The sequence below is a fragment of the Gobius niger genome (assembly GCF_951799975.1).
Source record: "Gobius niger genome assembly, chromosome: 2".
In the NCBI taxonomy this organism is placed as follows: Eukaryota; Metazoa; Chordata; class Actinopteri; order Gobiiformes; family Gobiidae; genus Gobius; species Gobius niger.
The window spans coordinates 44,556,979-44,579,731 of NC_136853.1; the positions used below are offsets into that span (position 1 = coordinate 44,556,979).

The following is a 22,753-nucleotide window of genomic DNA, read 5'->3' on the forward strand; positions in this document are numbered from 1 at the left end:
TTTGGGCCAAATTGGTCTCTGAACATACAAGCTTTCAGCCGGAAACAGAAAATATGCCTAATCTTCACAATAACATGTTTAAACATCGCGCTGATTCAATGTTCACCCATAGACTTATATGGGACAATGCAATTTCAAGGGCCTTTTTCTCAAAACACATTTTTCTGTCATTGTGGCGACACTATGTCCACGTCAGTCGGACCTAAAGACTTCACATTTTCCAGCCTTGGACTGAACAATATTTGGAAGATTTTTTCAGAAGGATTTTTTATGATTTAATCCCTAAGCCCCATTTATTGAGTTTTGAATGTCAAAAAATAAGGCGAATATTACATTTTTACACATTTGTCCACTAAAAAACAGCTTATTTTAAAACTAGACAAGAAATCCTAAATCCCCTCTGAAAACGTCTTGGTAACTCATTCATCAATAAAATGAAACCATAAATTTGAATGTAGCTCTATCCATTATTCAGATTTTGTTGCCGAAAAGATGGGAAATTTGGGGCATGTTCTTATATGAAAAGATAAAATGACAGAAAACTTGTATTTTTTTCTTACATTTATGTCAGTGATCTATAGCAAAAGTTAAAAATTGATATCTGTAAATATAAATTTTTCGCTTTTCACCTGCAGTGTCTCGCCTTAAATTCATGCATTTGTTTCCCTTGTGTTTTGCAGATCCGGGTCGACGGCTCCTCCCGTGCGCTGCAGTACGAGACAGTGCAGGCGGTGACCAACGGACCTGTCCTGAGAGACATGGCCTTCTCTTCTGACCACCACTACCTCTACGTCATGTCTGAAACTCAGGTATGTTCCACAGACGCTAATGTAACGATTACGAGTGTCGCATCATTGGATCAAGCACTAAGATAGGATTTATTTGTAGTATGTACCGTTCCGCATTTCTTTCATGTATTGGTTTTTCCTTTATTCATGACTAGCGTAGATTCTCACTGAATACAGATACAACACTACAAAAAGTAAATATCAAGCATTGGCTTCAATGACTTGATTTGAGGAAATGTATCTTGTTTTGAGCAGTTTTCACTCATTTAGACACTTTTCCTGATCGGACCAAGTTTACTTTGCTTGTTTGAGGACATTTCAGACCAGTTCTAGGGTAAATCTCGCTTGAAATAAGAAAGTAAAATTGCCAATGAGATAAGACCAATTTTCTTACCCCATTGGCAAAGAAAATGACCTGAAATATGGACGAAATGTATCGAAACGAGTCAGAAACATCTCAGAACAAGTGAAATAATCTAGGACAAATTGCCCAAGAACTTCTTAACCAGTCAAAACAACTAAAATTTGGATTATTATGCTCAAATTGAGATGTTTATACTGATCTAGTTAATGTCTCTTTGCAGTGAACAACAGCAATATGTTTTCAAAACAGTCGCCTTTTGCTGTTGTTTCTGCTTTGGACACTTTCTCAATGAGCTTCACGATGTCGACAGCAATTTCACCTTTTGGCCCTTCACCTTTTTTTGTTTCCTACATAATTCCCTTGTGTTCATTCATAGTTTAATATCTTCAATGAGAATCAAACAATGTAAATAGTGTTGAAAGAAACAACAATGCATAAAAAGTGTTTCCAAACTTTTGGCCTGCAGTGCTGTATGACCTAGACTAGAGGGATGTTCTGCCTGGAAATGTTAAAATATACTGAGGAGAAGAAGAACTTTATTTATATATCGCCTTTCACGAACAAAGTCACAAAGTGCTTTACATGAGACAATTGTATGTTCACCCCACACTCACTTTCCCCTGGGGGAGACTGACAGAACAGCACCAACAGTCTCTCACCATACATTCACTCACACATCATTCTACCTGGCCTATTGTACATGTTTTTAGTGGTAGGGGAAACCGGAGAGCCCGGAAGAAAATGTAAACTCCACACAGAAAGGCACCGTTCCAGGTGGGAATCGAACCCGGGACCTTCTAGCTGTGAAGCATAGAATCAGATTCAGAATCAGTACTGTATTCCCTGCAGTGTTCGAGTACTTCAACCTCTTAACCCCCACCTGAACCAAGCACATTTTCTCCAGTTTGGCTTTACCCAAATCTAAGAAAGCATCTGGAAAAAAGTGTCCGTGGTAAAATGGTAAAATGGCCAATGTTCATTTGCACCAACAAGTCAACTCTGCACCGTTTCTCAGCGCGGCCGAAAAACGGCTTTGTTTTCGTGTAGTGACTGATTTTATTTGGACTTCTCCAGTCCCATGTTAACTGATAGGCAAAAAGGGGCGGGCACAACTCATGGCGGCGCCCACGCGAATGTCCGGAATAAGGTGAAAATGGGCGATTCCAGAGATGCCATTTGTACCTATAGATACAGACGGCATCTCTGGAATCGCCCATATTCAGAGAATGCTAACTTGATGCTACATGTTAGCATCGGGCTAATGCTAACGGTTAGCTAGCGCTAGCTACAACTGCCGTTTTTTCACTTCTACTGAACAATCTGCTGTGAGAAAATATCCATATGGGCCTGATTTACACTTGACTTTATTTATGTGATCAATAAGTTCATATTCCACCAGAAAATGACTAAAAAGAGTGAAAAATTGTGTTTCTCTAAAGATTCTATTTTCCCCCTCGGCGAAGCCACGCACCCCTTCTATGACGAGATGCCGTCTGTATCTATATCAGCTGCAGCTGTTTTCATAGAAACAATAAAAACAACTGAGCTGGAACTACTTAAAACTGATTAAAAAGTGACATAACTCAACAGAACTCAACAAAAAAATATGCAAACAGGCCCCAGTGAACAGTTTCAGTGCATAACCTCTATGAGTCTTACCTGTGCCGTTTCTGTTAGCATTCCTCAGAGCGTGGAAAAGTGGTAAGTGGTTTCATTCCCTGTGAAATAGAAGGGTGCAGCCGCTACACCATACGCCTAAGTGCAGACATGTAAATACAGTAAATGCCACTTCAACATAATAACACAGGATCGATTAGCGGGGTATTAATACATACAGAAACATATGGCGTCACATATGCGTCTGTCAGGGGTGAATATATAGAGGTAGCAGGCAGAGACAGAATAAGTAGTCCTTTTGTGTGCCATTGTGTACCGTATACGTTCCCACATCTCTCTTAGTGCCTTTGATGACATGGAATGCTGAGTGAAATAGCTGCTCTCTGGGTAATGGACACCGGCACAGAGAAAATAGCACAGACCAAGCGCGAGGCCTTGACGTGTTGCTGAGCTCCCTCACCTTAAACATATGACTCACAATGTCCCTTAGAAACGCGTGAAAAATGGCGACTTTCCAACCATTTTAAACACACTTTGCGAGGGAAGTATAGATACAAATGGCATCTCTGGAATCGCCCATATATGGTCGTGTTTGAAAACAGTTAAGGGGGAAAACAATTTGTTCAAAAACTACTGTAACAAATGCAGAATTATGAATATAGTTTTCTACTAAATAAAGACATGGAGAGGAGCAAAGTGGTTCAACAGCCCATAAATACATAAAAAAAACGGAGAATGCTAACATCATGCTATGTGTTAGCATCGGGCTAGTGCTAACGGCTAGCTCGCTGCCGTTTTTTCACTTCTACTGAACAATCTGCTGTGAGAAAATATCCATATGGACCCGATTTACACTTGACTTTATTTCTATGTGATAAATAAGTTCATATTCCACCAGAAAATGGCTAAAAAGAGTGAAAAATTGTGTTTCCCAAAAGATTCTATCGCAATAATGGCACAATTCTAGCAAAGACAGGTGCTGGGTACCATTCAATGTTTTCAATACCAGTACTTCAATGATGCTTGGTTTTTTGTACCGATTACCTGGATGATACTTTTTTCGATACCTACACTAAAGTATTTGTCATCTAGAACATGAAAATAGAACCATAATGTTAATTTAAAGACAGTGGGCCAGATCTTGTGTTTCTAAACACAGACTAAGCGCTTTGAACCTCTCAAGCCCCACCTGAACCAAGCACATTTTCTCCAGTTTACCTCTTACCTAAAAGCTTCTTGAAGAAAGTGTCAAAATGGCGACGAAAACAAGCGTGAAAACACAAGAAAAAGAGACAACAAAGCCACAAATGAGCGACAAAAACACAACTAAAGAGTGAGGAAAAATCCCCAAAAAGGAAAAAAACACAAAAAACACAAAAGAGCAGCAAAATAATGCCGGAAAACATAAATAACACACTAAAAAAAACGACAAAAAAAGTGACCAAAACTGATGCAAACAAGACAAAAATAGAAAATCTAAGAAAGCGCAACAAAAAATGTGACATGACCGTTGCAACAATGCGACAAAAATGTTGCTATCAGTCAGTTTTGTAGGTTTTAGCTTACAAAACATGTGTGGGCAGTTTTGATTGTCCAGTAGCCATGACTTGAGGTGTTTGGTGAACAAGCTGATTGTTCTTTTACCAGTAGAACCTCAACTTTTTTTTTGACACCACACTGGTATCGCTTAACGGTACCCAGTCCTTCTCAAGACAGGCATTAAATATGGCAATTTCTTCTCTAATCATCCAGCCATAACCTCAAGTCAATATGGTGCTACAGGCCAATTCCAATTCTCTACAACAGCCTCTGCTTCTGTGCTATTCATTTCCTCCAAACGCACTGCAGACAGTCATTTTACCCTCAAGGTAAATTGTGTAAATTCGAAGCACCCACGTTACTAAAATATCACACAGTGACCTTTAAAAGTTCAAACGTTGCTTTAAAAAGAAAAGTTTCCGGGAGGCAAAACAAAGTGAAAATACTTGAGCAACTCGAAAATGTCAAATTGGATGTTTTTGTCGCAGCAAACAATTACCACATTTTTTTGCACGAGCGTGTTAATCGGCGTGAACAGCCAGATCCGAAAGCTGTTTCCTCTTCTCCGTCTTTGACCCTCTCTCTGCGCTCACAGGCTGCAGAGATACCGAAAAACAAATGAATTATTAAGCCTGGCTAATTTGCATTTTACCCAATATGTGCAATCCCTTTGTGTTCTGCCATTACCGCTAACATAGATAGATAATAGATGCACTGTTAGCGCTTTTATATTTTATGCTAATGAGCTTGCCTTATTAATGCGCTCGCCAGTGTCCAAAAAAGCGCTTCGAATGTTGTCGTAATTACTCTATTAGCCTACTTTGAATGACCTCCTCAAACGGTTTATCCGTAACAGCTGGGATTTCCCATACAAAAAAAAAAGAAAAACGCCAGATGTAGATATTATACAAAATGGTGCCAAAAACACCACACATTGGCCAATTGGGAGCATATGCACACTCAATTACGCTTGATTTTGCTAGCGCTAGCTTTAGCCTCAAACGCCCCCCCCCCCCCCCCTCCGCATGCCCTTGTTGTAAGGCTACATTGTTCGTTTTGTTTTTAATAAGATTATAGATTTTTGGGCCGTCTAAAATCCATTCCGTTTGTAATGGGATTTGCAAATGAAATAAAGATTAGTCCTTGTTCTTCCCTCCTAATCTCAGTTCAGCTCGTTCCCATTATGCCCAATCGCACCGTCGAGGTCCCGGAGGTCCGAAAGCTCAATATATTTGCCGGTATGTTTTATTGTGTGAGCGTCAGGCACCAAACCAGGACTAGGCAAGGTCAAGAGCAGGGGTGCCCAAAGTGGGGGGAACATGTAGGTTGGCCCGCCAGAGAGTGACCTACTTTTGCGCTGCATCTGGTTAATGCTGACTCTCTCCCATTCATTCTCAATGGCAAATATGGGTGCAGTACACTTTTTGGCCACCAGCGTCAAATTGGGGGCGCTGTTTCACTCCTTTCACAAAGTTAAGGAAACACTGTTCTGGTGTCTTGGTGTTTGTCTGTCATAGAGCGTCGTAGCATCAGCTTCCCGACTTTTTCCAAATTTTATTGCAAAGGTCATTGACATTTATGACTTATGAAAGAATTTATGCTGAACACTGTTAATTTTGACAACATATTTCATTTTAGTTTTAGTCTTAGACTTTTGACTAAAATGTAATTTCATTTTAGTCGAGATTTAGTCAAAACAAAGTTTCAGTTTTAGTCTAGTTTTAGTCGACTAAAATTGCATGTCAATATTCATTATAATCATATAACTTAATGGTACTTCTCCCACATGAACAAAGCTCAGAGCTGATCCTTTGGCAGAGAATTTACATGATCTGAGGCTCTTTCAGACGCTCAATAGAAGTTTGGATGATTTTAGTCTCTCCCTTTCATTTATATTTAAAGCAGTACTAATTAGCTCTTCCCCCTAGAGGCCATAACCGCAACTGCAGGTGTCGTAGCAAGTTACGATTTTATAACTTATTAATTGTCTTGGAGAATAAATACTCCGCTGACAGAAAAGGTGAAGGGAGAGAGGGTTACTGTGCATCCAATTATACAACGAAAATAATTTTTTTCACTCAAACCTGGCTGTAAATACTGTTTAAAGTGACGTTAGCCCGCTGTTAGCTTTGCCCGTTAGCCTGTTAGCTTCTTCTTCGTGATTCTATTAGTGTGTATTGCTTTCTCCGGACTGGGGGCAGTCAAGTTGCAAACATGGTTTTGTGGCCAGAGACACCAGGGGGAGATGAAAGACCCTCCAATCATCCCATAAACACTTGTATTACCCCCACAGGGACCACGGGGAGGATTTATTAAGGTAAACACGTTATTAGTACTGCTTTAAGTCTTATTTTAGTCGACTAAAATATCTGGACATTTTAGTCATAGTTTTAGTCTCATGAGAAACTTTTAATTTAGTTTTAGTCCAATTTTAGTCGTCAAAAATATCACTTTGACTAAAATTAAGACTAAATATTTTAGTCGACGAAATTAACACTGATGCTGAACTGACACTTTCGAAATTGGTCTAATGTGGCATTTTCTTTGACTTAAAGAAATTAATGAGGTAAAGTCACTGTAGGTAGTGCAGGTTACAGGTGGTGTTGTTGCACTACATTGCTACAATAATTGATTTTGTTCAACTAAACCTTGGCTTTTGTAGCATGCTATTTGCATAGATAGAATTAAATGCAAATGTATACCAAAAAAAGAAAATAAAGTAAGCTGACATCGCTGTGATTGGCCCTCGGAGACAAAACATGTGGGCACCCCTGGTCAAGAGCCTGGGACTAAACCCCAGGCCTGAGTCGTGGATGTGAATGGATGACTGTAGCCGGACTAAACCCGGGCCTTAAACCTAAGTCGACCCGTCTCCGTGCGCTCCAGTGATCTGCTTTGTAACCGCGGAGTAACGTGTCAGCCCTACGCGCTCATTAAAGCCGATACTGACTTCCTCTAATTGGATCTTTCTTTGTCTTCGTCTTCGTCAGTGTGTCTCTCACCTCCTCGTGTGTAAATCGTCCTTATTACTGACTTTCATAGATGTGCGGCCACATGTGGAAAGTCGGGCCTGAAAGGAAGCCCGGGCCTGTCACAGATATAAATAGCACGTCGCTAATAAGACACGGTTTGGTTGTGAGATTAACAGCTCGTGGTTTTTCCTTCGACGGGACAGCACGGGGTGAAGGAGGGGGTGAAGCCGGGACTCGAACCCACATCGTACTGCCTTCATCTCTAATTACTACGGTGCTGAAGGTCACCAATTATCTACAGCATATGTGTTACGCATTGTTCATTTATACTCCGACGATCCTACCAGTTGTTTTACAAGACTCTAATTATCCAGTACTTGGTGGTGTTGTGTTAAAATAACGCAAGAATACTCTCAAATTCAAACCTGTTCCCGAAAAATATCATTGACAATTAAGCTACTACTGAGCTCCACCTTCTTTCTTTAATCTGAGGTCATTCCAAGCCGGACCGTCGACAGGGGGGGACAATGGGGTGTGTTGTCCTGGGCCTCAGGATCAAGGACTTTCCCCTTTTCTATATCACAGTAATGTATTTTTAGTGTCGTTAATTGCTTTGACACATATTTTCATGCATAAGATCCTCTCAATAACGCATGATGATTTATTTTTGTCCATCTTAAAGTTTCTCTTTACACAAATGGTACAGCCCTGCTCGCATTTAGGTTTCAAACCGCGGACCGAATAGATACAGACGGCATCTCGTCATAGAAGGGGGCGTGGCTTCGCCGAGGGGGAAAATAGTATCTTCAGAGAAACACAATTGTCCTCTCTTTTAGCCATTTTCTGGTGGAATATGAACTTATTTATCACACATGAAGAAAGTCAAGTGTAAATCGGGCCCATATGGATATTTTGTCACGGCAGATTGTTCAGTAGAAGTGAAAAAAACGGCAGTTGTAGCTAGCGCTAGCTAACCGTTAGCATTATCCCGATGCTAACATGAAGCATCAAGTTAGCATTCTCTGTTATTTATGTATTTATGGGCTGTTGAACCACTTTGCTCCTCCCCATGTCTTTGTATCTTTATTTAGTAGAACATTATATTCATCTTTCAGTATTTGTTAAAGTAGTTTTTGAATAATTAGAGAAAGTTTACATTTTTCTCCAAATTGTTTTCCCCCTTAACTGTTTTCAAACATGACCATATATGGGCGATTCCAGAGATGCCGTCTGTATCTATGGCCTGAGGCTCACTCGCCTACAGTTTATGAAATGTTCTTCAGGCCAGGACCAAATGAAGCGATCGATTAGAGGAACGATGGTGTGAAATTGTCATCAGTGACATCATCTGGAGGCAGGAAGTGATCAAGAGAAATAAGATTAAGCTAAAACTAGCGATTATAAGTGTAAAACTACAACTAAAAAATGTGGTCTTGTTGTGGCTTAAGGTGCAAGACCAAGAGGAACGACAGACAATAAAATAAGGTTTATTTGATATTTCCACAAACAGTTAAACATTTGTTTATCGTTACCATGACAACGGCTCCAATGGAAATAGATAGGAATCTAGCTTCCTGCCTCCAGCTAAGCCCAGAATGTTTACAAACAATTAAAGGGTTAATAGATACAGACGGCATCTCTGGAATCGCCCATATATGGTCATGTTTGAAAACAGCTAAGGGGAAAACAATTTTGAAAAAATCAAAACTTTCTCTAATTATTGAAAAACTACTTTAACAAATGCTGAATTATGAATATAGTTTTCTACTAAATAAAGATACAAAGACATGGAGAGGAGCAAAGTGGTTCAACAGCCCATAAATACATTAAAAAAAACGGAGAATGCTAACATGATGGTACATGTTAGCATCGGGCTAATGCTAACAGTTAGCTAGCGCTAGCTACAACTGCCGTTTTTTCACTTCTACTGAACAATCTGCTGTGAGAAAATATCCATATGGGCCCGATTTAGACTTGACTTTACTTATATGTGATAAATACGTTCATATTCCACCAGAAAATCACTAAAAAGAGTGGTATGCGTATCCCTAATTATCACAGCCCTCTTCACTTCCGGCTGTAGATTGACTTGTGGCATCGTACACATGTACTTACAGTAACTCCCTGATGTGTGATCGCTTCCCCCTTATGTTTCACACCCCTCGCGTTCGCACCGGCCGCGCCGTAAAGTGCTGGAAAGTGTTTTGACAGAAACACTCGTACTTTTACATTATTCATTATCGCCAGAGCAAATGCAGATCTGTAAGTTTGAATTATTGAGCATGTGTACTGTAGGGGTGTGATCGTTCAAAGTCAAATGCTCTTTTTTTTTTCTCCCACTTTTCAACGGCCCCCGAGGGGAATCCGACGAGCCAATTTGTGGAAACATTTTTACGTCTCCTCAAAAGATGTTTAACACCCGAATTGTTTCGTTTCAACTCGGCGGCGAGGACCCGCGGCGCGTCCCGTACGGCGTGGCTTCCTCACCTCTCCGGCGCGCGGTGGGGAGCCATGAAAGGGGTTTAGATGTGCGTGTTATGTTGTCCCAGTTTAGCTCGCCGGCTGCCGGGGGTTTAACAAGGCAGGTGAGGGGAGCTGATAGGGCTGTGCCACCGCTGCTTGACACACTCGCCTGAAAAATGTCAACCGAGCGGGGCAGACGGGGTTCGCGGTGTGCTCGCTTTGAAGACTTATCTGTACTCTCGCTCACGCATAGTTCTCCTGTTCACTTTGAATTCTTAGCGCAGGCTTGTCCCCGTTGCATGGAGTTGTACGAGGGCACGCAACTGCTCAGCTCAATTTTCTTCCTTTTTTTTTGTTTTTTGGAAAGTCTTCTCGGGGTCGTGATCATTTGGTAGTTTTTTTTCTTGCCCTAGGATAGTGTGTGTTTGCACAATCTTTGAGAAATGTAGTTCAAAGTTTATGCACTATTAAGGCGAGACACTGCGGGTGAATAGAGGAACATTTTTAATTTGAAACTTTAGCTGTATTACTGGCTTAGATATGAAAATGAAATGATTCTGTTTTGTTGACATATTCACTACAAAGACATTTTTTAGAAGGGATTTTTCATCTTTAATAAGCTGTTTATTGGTGAAAATTTCGACTTGTTTTTTGAAATGTAATACTCAACAGATCGGGTTCGGCATTAGATATTCAAAAATCCCTCAGAGAAAAGCTTCTCAAAATATTGTTCAGTCCAAGGCTGGAAAATTTGAATATGTGGAAATGTGGATGTCTCACCGATGATTTTTTCTTCTTTCTAGGGGAAATTTTATATGTTAAAGCCGAACTAAGTGACTCATGCCCCTAGAGGCCATAAGCGCCACTGCGGGTGTCGTAGCATGTTACGTTTTTTTACTCCTTTTTTCCTTGAGTGTGAATGCTACGCTGGAAGAAAAGACAAAGGGACAGAGGGATATTGTACATCCAGTTACACAATGGAGATCATTTTTTCCACTCAAACTTAGCTGTAAATACTGTTTAAGTGGTGCTAGCCTGCTGTTAGCCTTGCCCGTTAGCCTGTTAGCTTCTTCTTCGTGATTCCATTAGTGTGTATTGGGTGCCTCCAATCATCACATTAAAGGAATAGGCCACCGTTTTCCATACTGAGATATGTTCTTACCTTAGCTGTGACGAGTTCTTTAGGATCTGTCTGATCTTCACCCGTGCCTTCAGTCACGTAAACACAGCGCAGACGGCGTTAGCATTTAGCCTCTCCCTCTCTCCTCTATAGCTCCAAAACAGGTCAAGATAGAAGCTACCAAGCTCTTCCACGTTTTCCCTATTTAAATATGGTTACGTGAAGTGTTCCACTACAAAGTATAATTACACAAAATTAAACAATGTGGATTTTCTAAGCGGATAAAAGGGGGGACTATATTGTAAGGCGTAATAATACCAGGATTAATTTGGCATCCGCACAGTAAAGTGAAGATTACTGCGCGGATTTCAGAGCGAAACAGTGCTCAAGACAGAGCGAGTCCAAACAAGACTTAAAAATGCATATAACTTAAAGTATTTTATCTACACTCTTGCCTCTTACTGTAATTGATTAATTCTATGTTGATGTTTTTTATTGATTGTATTTGTTTTCTTATATTTATGCAACTGTGAAGCACTTTGAATTGCCTTGTGTATGAATTGTGCTCTACAAGTAAACTTGCCTTGCCTTGCCTACTGCTGTGCTTGCCGTTCGATGCATTAGTTTAGCCCCGAGAGATTCAAAACAATAACAATACATCCAGGTGTGAGGCTATAGCAGATCTACAGTGACGCATGGCTCATTTAGTCAATCTGAATATTCGCCCTTACGAATCTGCCCGGGGCCACTGTCTGTGAGCCGACTCGCGTACGAGGGGGGGGAGCTCGAAGCGGTAAGATAAGCTAAGTGAAGATGATTGATTGTATCCCAGTCATTTGTCATGCGCTGACAGTTGTGACAATGCAATGGATGGCTTTCCCGTTTGACCTCAGAGAAGACGTCAAGTGAGGAGTGTATTGCAGCCGGAGCTGTGAAGATCAAGGAGTGAAACTACTGAATATTATTGTTTAAGCTGTTTTTGCACATCCTAAGCAATTAAGACGTGTAGAGACTATTACCGACGTGTCTGCAAAAAGTATTCAGGGGAAAATGTGAATATTGTTAAAAAGGGCATTCATTTCTGTTATACCATGGTCTGGATGAATACTGGATTCTGATTGGCTGGTGCATTATTTTGGTATAACCGCACACGTAGTCCGGTAGTTAAATCACTGGGATATCACTCCGCTGTGGCGTCGCCATAGCAACGCATGACACAGCTGAATCAGATAAAGGCGTAATTAGTGACAGACAGGAACGTATGAGATGGATTTTGTGTTAATTTCAACGTTTTTGGCCAACAAAACGTTTGATGACTGTGAAGTAGAGGAGAGTGAGCAGCTAGGTTAGCTACTGTTAATAACATATGAGCTTTACATTTCTATTGAAAACGGTTAAGGCTATTCATCATTTTCAGGCGTACATAAAATGATCCTGCATTGAAGCATATTTGTCTGGATTAGTCAAGTCAAACATAAAAGTTTCAGTTGGGGGGGCCCAGGTGTGAGCGACTCCACCGCAGCTGTTTCCATAAACAGTTGAGCTGGTTGAGCTAGCTAGCTTTAGCTTCAGGTTAAACAGCGTAAACGTGAAATAACTCCTGCCCACGAGTGCCGCATATCGGTGTTTACTTCCAGGGAAAAGTGTTTCCGGGTTAGTCCTGTCGTGTTGTGATTCTGTGCTGATGTTGTGTCGTTGAGCCTGACTGAGATCCTCGTAATAGCTGCGGAGAATGACTCGCTCTGAGACCAGCCTTCAGTGACCGGCTAATAACCCACACAAAATAGTCCCGTAGTCTGGCAGATTTAGTGAGTTTAGTCAATGAAAAAACACATTTATTATAAATGTTACGTTTGTGGGACCCTGGTATAAGCGGATTAAACAACGAGGAGCCGCGTTAGACGTTATAATGCAGGAGGAACAACACTGTGTCGTGCATTATAACCGTCTAATGCGGCTCCTCGTTGTTTAATCCTTACTTATTACACTGTGAAACTAGTATATGCTATAGACTCATTACATGCAAAGTGCCTTTATTTGTTATAATTTTGATTATTATGGCTCAGCTTGTAAAAATTTTGACAATGGACTGTAATGGACTGCGTGCTCTTTTTAGTGTGTTTTATGTGAAATTATTAAATAGCCAGGTATCCATTCAGCCTCATTCATAGTAACTATCCCCGTGAAATTAGCATGGCTGCTCACTCTCCTCACATTAAGCCTTTTCCTTAAAAGGGCATAAAGGTGGGAAGCCCCGCCCTCACAGACAGGGCGGACCAGCTATGAGCCTCCACAGAGGTCCAGAGCCTCAATCATAGATTTAGCTTTTATTTTCTCATATATATTAAACAGCGTGGTTAAAGTTAGGGATGCACCGACATCCAAAACAAGAAGAAGCTGTTTTAGATTGGTTCACTTCCGCTGTAGCTAATGTGGTTAGCGAATAGCACAAGACAAAAGAGATCTCAAACCACTACACTAGATCTTCCCAGCGCTTCCCACGAGCCCTTGAGTCAACCCGCGCTGGAAAGTGATCATTTATTAAATCTGCGGGGACTCTCATCACCCCGTTAATTCCCGGGCCTCGTCTCCTCCCCAGTCCCGATCCCTCCCCCCCCTCTGCCCGAGCCACGTGTAATTAAACGGGGATTTCACCTGAAGCCAAACTCCAGAGAAGAGAAATTGAAATGAGTGTGCTGCGGACACTCTCGGCTCGTCTTTATCTCCGAGTGTGTCTCCCTCGGGTGCGCTGCCATCGCCCTCTTTACGCCCGTTCATCAGCACGCAAAACCCACGGGCCCATTCCACTTCAGATTTGTTGCACATTTTGGAACAGCAGACAAAAATACAAAACCTCAAAACAATAAAATAGTGTAAAAAAACAAACAAACTGTACGTATACGTCATTCACTAATCCTGTGTCAGTGAAAACACAAAACTGTCTTCTGTATTTTAAAGGTCATAATCCAACATCAATGTTGCGAATTCAACATTATGATCCCGGATGGTCGTGTTCACGTTCTAGAATTTGATGATGTCATGATCTCAGAGTCATGTCTTCTGACCAATATCACACACATGTTTTAGAACCTTGACACCTTTCAGAGAATTCGATCGGACCTTGGTGTAAACGTGGTGACAGAAAAGACATTACCACAATAGTGCCCACCTCCTCAAGTTTAAAGTATAAGCTCCATAACACTTTATTTTACACTACACTTAATACATTGTACCTGCCAAATTTAGTGCTCTAGTGTGTTCTAATAGTGTAATAAGTAAGGATTAAACAATGAGGAGCCGCATTAGACTGTTATAATGCACGACGCGGAGTCAAGAACACCACGACGCGCAGTGTTGTTCCTCCTGCATTATAACGTCTAACGCGGCTCCTCGTTGTTTAATCCGCTTATACCAGGGTCCCACAAACGTAACATTTATAATAAATGTTTTTTTCATTGACTAAACTCACTAAATCTGCCAGACTACGGGACTATTTTGTGTGGGTTATTAGCCGGTCACTGAAGGCTGGTCTCAGAGCGAGTCATTCTCCGCAGCTATTACGAGGATCTCAGTCAGGCTCAACGACACAACATCAGCACAGAATCACAACACAACAGGACTAACCCGGAAACACTTTTCCCTGGAAGTAAACACCGATTTCACTTTTACAAGGTTTAACCTGAAGCTAGCTAGCTAGCTCAACCAGCTCAACTGTTTATGGAAACAGCTGCGGTGGAGTCGCTCACACCTGGGCCCCCCCAACTGAAACTTTTATGTTTGACTTTACAAATCCAGACAAATATGCTTCAATGCAGGATCATTTTATGTACGCCTGAAAATGATGAATTATTATAAATGTTACGTTTGTGGGACCCTGGTATAAGCGGATTAAACAACGAGGAGCCGCATTAGACGTTACAATGCAGGAGTAACTACACTGTGGCGGGCGTTATAACCGTCTAATGCACGGCTCCTCGTTGTTTAATCCTTACTTATTCCATTATGTATGTGTTAGTATTACTACAGATTACATCACAACACCACTGGGGTAGGAGCAAGCATTGTATAGGAGTCTAACATTCACTTAAAAACAATATAGACAAGTAGTGAAAAGTTAAAGATACATTCAATAGAAAGCAAAATGTGAACTTTATTGAAATATTGTTGCTAACTTTAATAATACAGTAGGCTATGTCACCTTTTTACATGTCAATTTGTTCAATATGATGATTATTTTTAACCCATCATATCTTTGGAGTGTACATATATGAAAAAAATAATGGGTTGGTGTGAAATTTTAAAGTGCGGATGAAATACATACTCCTACTACATACGACCGGCTTCCTGTGTAAGACACACTCTATGAAGTCAGTTCTGCGTTCACGTCCAAGCTCGTCTACACTTCGAGGCATTAAAGCATTAGTACTTGTGTGATCTCAGTCTTTTAAAAGCATAATTATACATCAATGGCCTCCATCACCTCCTATTGTGATATTGTGAGAGGGGGAAGAGTGCGGGGCCGTAATGCCTGTCATTTGCTCACCCTAAACGGGGGGGTGCGAGTCTCTGCTATTCTGTGTCTTTATCCCCGCTGATAGTACAGTGCGATAGGGCGGGAGAGACAGAGCCGTAATGGCCGCCTCTGCTGCAGGCCGCTGTGTCAAAGCACCGGTGAAAGATGGCATGAAATGAAGGGGATATCGAGACGAGGGCGACGAGGGGGCGCATCGGGTCGTTCAGCCGCCAAATCGCCTTCAAATTTATTCATTTTTTTTGCTGAAAAGAGGAGGCAGAAGTGTGTGTGGGGAGGGCAAGGCTGATAAACGTGGACTCTTGAGCTTCTGAGTGACGGGGAGAGACGGGCAGCACCAGGGTACAGTGAAAGAAGTAAATAAAACAGTTTTTTTTTTTTGTGAATGCTAATGGATGCTCTCTAAAAACATTTCTCTGGGCCTAACAAAATGGAAAAGCGAAAAGAAAATAGAACTGAAGACTGATGAAAAAAGTGACCAAAAATGTGACATAATAAAAGAACAAAAGTGAAGCAACAATAAACGACAAAACCAAAAAAACTGAAAACATGACAAAAAAGTCAAAGTGAGTTTTGCAGGTCTTAGCTTTCAAATGAGGCATCACTCTTGTTTACACCATATAGATACAGACGGCATAGTGTCACAGAAACTTTTGGGAAACACAATTTGTCACTCTTTTTAGCCGTTTTCTGGAAACTTATCTAACACATACAAGTAAAGTCAAGCCTAAATCGGGTCCATGTGGATGTTTATTCAGATTGTTCAGCAGAAGCGAAAAAACGGCAGTCGTAGCTAGCGGAGCATCATGTTAGCATTCTCTGTTATTTATGTGTTTATCGCCTGTTGAACCACTTTGCTCCTCTTTGTATCTTTATAGAAAACTATATTCATAATTCAGCGTTTGTTAAAGTAGTTTTTGAATAATTAGAGAAAGTTTAGATTTTTCCCCATATTGTTTTCCCCCTTAACTTTTTCCAAGCATGACTGATGACTGTATTTGGGCGATTCCATCTTTTTAAACAGTTTTACCTGAAGCTAGTTCCAGCGCAATAGATACAGACGGCATCTCTGGAATCACCCATATATGGTCATGTTTGAAAACAGTTAAGGGGGAAAACAATTTGGAGAAAAATCTGAACTTTCTCTAATTATTCAAAAACGACTTTAACAAATGCTGAATTATAAATATAGTTTTCTACTAAACAAAGATACAAAGACATGGGGAGGAGAAAAGTGGTTCAACAGCCCATAAATACAAAAAAAATGGAGAATGCTAATGTGATGCTACATGTTAGCATCGGGCTAATGCTAATGGTTAGCTAGCGCTAGCTACAACTGCTGTTTTTTCACTTCTACTGAACAATCTGCTGTGAGAAAATACCCATATGGGCCCGATTTACACTTGACTTTATTTATGTGATAAATAAGTTCATATTCCACCAGAAAATGGCAAAAAAGAGTGAAAAATTGTGTTTCTCTAAAGATTATATTTTCCCCCTTGGCGAAGCCACGCCCCCTTCTATGACGAGATGCCGTCTGTATCTATGTCTTTGTATCTTTATTTAGTATAAACTATATTCATAATTCAGCGTTTGTTAAAGTAGTTCTTGCATAAAAATGGTAAATGGTCTCAACTTATATAGCGCTTTTCCACCTACATTAGGCACTCAAAGCGCTTTACATTTGCATAATTAGAAAAGGTTTTGATTTTTTCAAAATTGTTTTCCCCTTAACTGTTTTCAAACATGACCATATATGGGCGATTCCTGAAATGCCGTCTGTATCTATAGTAACGATAAACAATTGCGCTGGAACTAGCTTCAGGTAAAACTGATTAAAAAGTGAAATAACTCCTGCCCAGGACTTCAAAAAATTAGCTAACAGGCCCCAATGAAGTTCTTAGATTTGGGTAAAACCAAACTGGAGAAAATAAAAAGTGTCAAGGAGCTGAAGGACATTGGGCTGTATTTACGGCTCTGCTGGAGAGAGAAACAGAAAGATCTCACGGCCGCTCGACTGAGGGGATGAGACCGACATCTCCTTGACCTCTGCTATACATGTTCTCGCAGTATTTTTGTCATGTCTGATTTGGAGCGGACACACAACGCATCAAATCAGATTCAGAAAGGCAATTATTTTTAAAGGTGCACAAGAAACACGAAGGCAAACTCCATATTCCTAATTAGCCGTGGCTCTGAGTCACGCGTGTGCGCCGGGACGCTCGGTCACAGGCCGCCATCATAACCCCGGGATCAGCTCCGCACTGGCCATGTCCCCCCCTCTGTCTGTCGCGCCCGTCACCGCCGTGCTCCCTGAGTGACAGCGGTCATCCGGCACCGAGGCCTCATTAATCACAAACGCCACCGACTCCCAGCGTTGCATCACGCCGTTGCCATGGAGACAGGAGCAGGCACCGTGTTGAAATTCACACAGCGCGACAGCAGTGTCTTTCATGGGTTAACCTCTTAGCTCCCGCCTGAACCGAGAGGATCTTTTTCCTCACTTCATCAGATTTTTTTCCCCTAATTTTTTTGTTGGGTATTCAACTCTTTTTTTTGTAATTTTTTGTAATTTTTTTGTCATTTTTTTGTCATTTTTTTGTCATTTTTTCGTAAATTTTTTATCTAATTTTTGTCACATTTTTGTAATTTTTTTGTCACTTTTTTGTCACTTTTTTGTCATTTTTTGTCATTTTTTGGTCATTTTTTGTCGTTTTTTAAATATTTTTTTTGTCAATTTTTTTTATTTTTTGTTATTTTTTGTTATTTTTTCGTAAAATTTGTATAGACTTTTTGTCACGTTTTTGTAATTTTTTTGTCACTTTTTTGTCATTTTTGTCATTTTTTGTCATTTTTGTCATTTTTTGTCATTTTTTGTCATTTTTTTGGTCGTTTTTGTGACATTTTTGCCACTTTTTCATAAATTTTTCATCACTTTTTTGTCAAACTTTTCTCACTTTTTTGTCACATTTCCATCATGTTTTCGTCTCAGTTTTGTCGCTATCTTCACACATTTTTTTCCAGAAGCTTTTGGATTGGGGTAAAGCGAAACTGGAGAAAATGTGCTCGGTTCAGGTGGGAGTTACGGGGTTAAAATGACTTCACTAAAAGGAGTGTTATGTTTAGTCAATTAACATTTAGTTATGTCTTTATATTCTTTAATCTCCTATTGTCTCTTTCTTTCCTTGTTTTCCTCTTTCTTCACTTTTTCTTTCCAAAGCATCTGTGAAGCGTGACTAACATTTTTTTTTTAAGCCAACATTAGTTGAATTCAGTGCAATGTTTTTTGGTTACTGGGGATAAAAATAGAAATAAATCAGTGGAGGGCAGAGGCTACGCTTAGCAACCGGATTCAGTGTTATTAAAGGGATATTTCAGGAGTTTTGACATAGGGCTTCATTTCCTAGTTATCCAGAGTGTTGCTGGTACCTGGAGATATTTTTTTTGTAATTCATGCAGTTCTTATGTTTGAAGAGTTTCGTGGCGCTAGGCTAATGCAAGGCTAGCGCAATTCTATGGTATCAGCTAGCCTGCATTAAAAACAGTCTGACCCGCTCCACAGAGCACCTGAGGCAAATCACTTATAACACCAGACCAACCATATAAATGTCTGTGTCCATAGAATAATTTTTGGAATAAAACTGATCTTGCATCACATGAATGATCGCATTTTGAGGGACTATTTTCTAGCAGATCACTCCGCCCCCGCGTAGCTTATACCAGTGTTTTTCAACCTTTGTTGAGCCAAGGCACATTTTTTTCATTGAAATAATCACGAGGCACCACCAGCAGAAAATGTTCTCATCAAAGTGTCTTGAATAGAAGCACCATATAATCTCGCCACAATGCCTCAATGCATCACTACTTCTCTTGTCTCAAAGAAATTAACTACCTGATATGGAAGAGTATAATATGGTTACTCTGCCGATCACTAGACAGCACAGACACTCGAAAAAAACAACAACTTAAATGCAAAATGGTTAAAATTATTCTTTTTAATGCAGGCTAGCTGATATCGTAGAAATGCGCTAGCCTTGCATTAGCCTAGCGCCACGAAACTCTTCAAACATAAGAACTGCATGAATTACAAAAAAAATATCTCCAGGTATCAGCAACACTCTGGATAACTAGGAAATGAGGCCCTATGTCAAAAATCCTGAAATATCCCTTTAAGAAGTCAAAAGTCGTACTTCAATATATTTTCATTTTCTTTCTTCTGTCAGTGGAGCAACACTGCACTTAGAATAGAATACCGAAAATATCGGTTGTAGTGAATCGAAAACAACCACAAAAATCTTCATAAATCCAAAATTGTACTAATGCTTCGCTGAACATCAGGTACACTAGCATGCGTATTGCTTTTGACAGTGTGTTCGGGCCCGGCCCCTGCGCTGGTCACTGAGGGCCCGTGCCAATCAGTGCCAGTCACTGCCAGTTCGTGTTGGCAGGGGCATACATCATCATAAACGGGCCCCTGTCCCTGGTGGCTATTCCCATATGGAGCTATTAGGGTTAGGCGCGGCGAGGCTCGTACGCTCCAATGGTTATTAAAAAACACAATGACATAGGAATCCAGCGCTGAGACCTGCACATGATGGATTTGATCAGTTTAGTGGGACGATAATGGTTTGTATATTCTTGAAATGTGGTGGATGTAGCGATAAGTAGCATATCCATGTATATTTTTGCAGCTCTTGGACCCTTGGACATGTGGGACTTGTCACTTAGGACTTTCACTCAGTTGGTTTCTTGATGATCGACAATGTGCCTGTTGTCATAGGAAGCTGAACATATACTAAGTTGATGTTTGTCTCCGCAGCTTTCCCGAGTGCCGGTGGAAGCCTGCGGTCAGTACTCCACCTGCGGCGAGTGCCTCGGCTCCGGAGACCCCCACTGCGGCTGGTGTGTGCTCCACAACATGTGAGTACTGCTCCCACTCGTTTACACACAAACATGAGCACACAGGAAGCTCACTAGCTTTAGTAGTTTACCACGTGGCTATAATGTGTTGTTTATGTTCTGATCTCTTATGTCAGTGCCCTCTGCTGGACACGTGTGGAATTCTTTTTGATTTGTTTAAGTTGCCCCCTAGTGGCTGGAATGGGTATACTGGTTATTTAGTTTTTAAAAAGTCATAACTCCGCACAGGAATGGTCTAGAGCAGGGGTAGGCAACGTCAGGCCCTTCAGCACAGAACCTCTGGCCCTCAAGATGATTTTGAGAAACATTATTACACAAATCAGAGAGTACTTTTAACATTATTAGAGTTACTGGGAGGGAAAAAAGGTAGAAATACTGTCAATGCACCCAATGAGGTCATATATTATGTACAACACTGGCGTTTGAAGGGAGAATAATCGTTTTAAGGGAAGAAATGACACAAATCTACTTGAATTAAACAATTTCATCTAATGTTTGAGTAGATTTGGTCTGGTCTTAGATTAGATAAAACCTCTAGTCGTAGTTATTCTCTTAATTCAGATAATTTTGTGTAATTTCAAGGGAAAAAACTATTATTTGTCTGATTTCAAGTGGGTTTTATTCTTGTTCCGTTGGCGCTATAGCATTTGTATCTTGGATTAGTTCAAACCGACTCAAATTCAACATAGAATTTGATTAATTCAAGCCATTTTAAGTCATTTATCTCATTTAAGATGGTCATTTTTCCAGTGTTGTGCTTCACTTTGGGCTAATAATCATAATAAAGAAAATCGTCCCTCCCCTAAGAGAACTTGCCTACCCCTGGTCTAGAGACTTACTTCTTTTCTTGTCATACTTAGGGATTTGTGCTCGACAAGTCTGGGACTGGGTTAAATCATCGCAAAAATAACAAGAATATTGTGCTGAAAAGGAGTAGGAATCAGATAAACTTCCCGTAACAATCAGCAGATTAACTTAGAACCTCAAACGAGCAGAGTAGTCTCGGTCCGATCAGGAAAAACCCTCAAAACAACATTCTTAATTGAAGTCTTTAAAACCCATGCTTGATTCTTAGTGTTTGTAGTGTTATTGTCCTTTTCAATCATGTGGGTGAGATTTTTTTACAATTTACTTTGCACAAATAACATTCCCAAGCTCCGGGGACCCGCTCTAAGCCTCCTAACCCCGGCGTGGAACCACGACTCCAAAACCACCGCGGTCCCAAGTCCTGAGGTGCCGCGGAATAAACAAACCAGGCTCTTGGAAAAAGTGCTAGTGGATTATATGTTGTGAAAAGAAAGCACACACCCTCCATATGCTCCTGCGTGTAAAAACAAACACGGACACTGTTTAATCCATGCTACCCCTCTCCGGGAGCCGAGGGACAGCAGGGGGTTCGCTCTGCCAACTTCATCCCGGTCTCAGATTGCCTTGTTGGGGCCTCGGCTTCTTTCCAGCCTCCCTCTTAGATCCATTACCAAAACCTTAACCACCGGGATTGTTTTACCGGCTCTGAAACCGCAGCCTGGTGAGAGAGTAGACGCAGGTATAGGCGGTGCCAAGACTTCGAGCTGGACCCGCTCCAAATATTCCCCATATCATAGGTTGTGTGTTTTTTTTTGCCCCAGGCTTCGGTGTATTACCATAAGCCCGTGTTAATGTTTAATCACCTGCCACCTTTACACGTTTTAGGGGCGTTTCTTCCATTGTCAATTTATTTTGGCCCACAATGCGGCTCCTGTCTGTTCCCTCACTCACCCATCAGCCCCTCTAATACACAAAACTCAACTGCTGTCAAGCCATTCTCCCCCCAGATTGCAGTGGGAGATAGCGGTTGCTCGGGGGCAGAGTTTTCCCACTACACTGTAAATTGAAAATTGGTTTCTTGTGTTGGCGCTATAGCCCTTGGGTTGGACTGTGTGTGCGTGTGTGTGTGTGTGTGTGTGTGTGTGTGTGTGTGTGTGTGTGTGTGAGATGGAGCACATTTAGCACCTCTATTCCTGCCGGCACCGAGGAGACATGGCCAGGGCACAGATGCAAAGGAAGAGGCACTTGGACGCCGGAGATGTATAATATAAGCTTATAGGAAACTTAGACTGGGTCACGAGCCAGTCTTTGTGACAGCCCCAAGCCACAAGTTAACAGAAAGTGTCAAAGATTCGCTGCAGGAGACAGTCATTCCCATTAACTGCATCACACTCTCACAGGTATCTGTAAAGAACATTTATGAATTACAAAAGTGAGCATGATCTTTCTGTACAACACCAAAAATCTCTGCCCCCGAACCTGTATAAATATTATAGGCGTCTATAGATACAGACGGCATCTCGTCATAGAAGGGGGCGTGGCTTCGCCGAGGGGGAAAATAGAATCTTTAGAGACACAACACACAATTTTCCACTCTTTTTAGCCATTTTTTGGTGGAATATGAACTTATTT

At 41.0% G+C, this 22,753-nt stretch overlaps 1 protein-coding gene across 2 annotated transcripts in view; it reads left to right on the plus strand.

Moving 5' to 3' along the window:
- plxna4 (plexin A4) overlaps window positions 1-22,753 on the plus strand; it is a 478,637-nt gene that overhangs the window by 250,222 nt on the left and 205,662 nt on the right. For both annotated transcript variants that reach the window (XM_079552367.1, XM_079552368.1), the window contains exons 3-4: window positions 681-809; window positions 20,214-20,314. In XM_079552367.1, coding sequence (XP_079408493.1) covers window positions 681-809; window positions 20,214-20,314 — 230 coding nt within the window. The remainder of the gene's footprint in view (window positions 1-680; window positions 810-20,213; window positions 20,315-22,753) is intronic.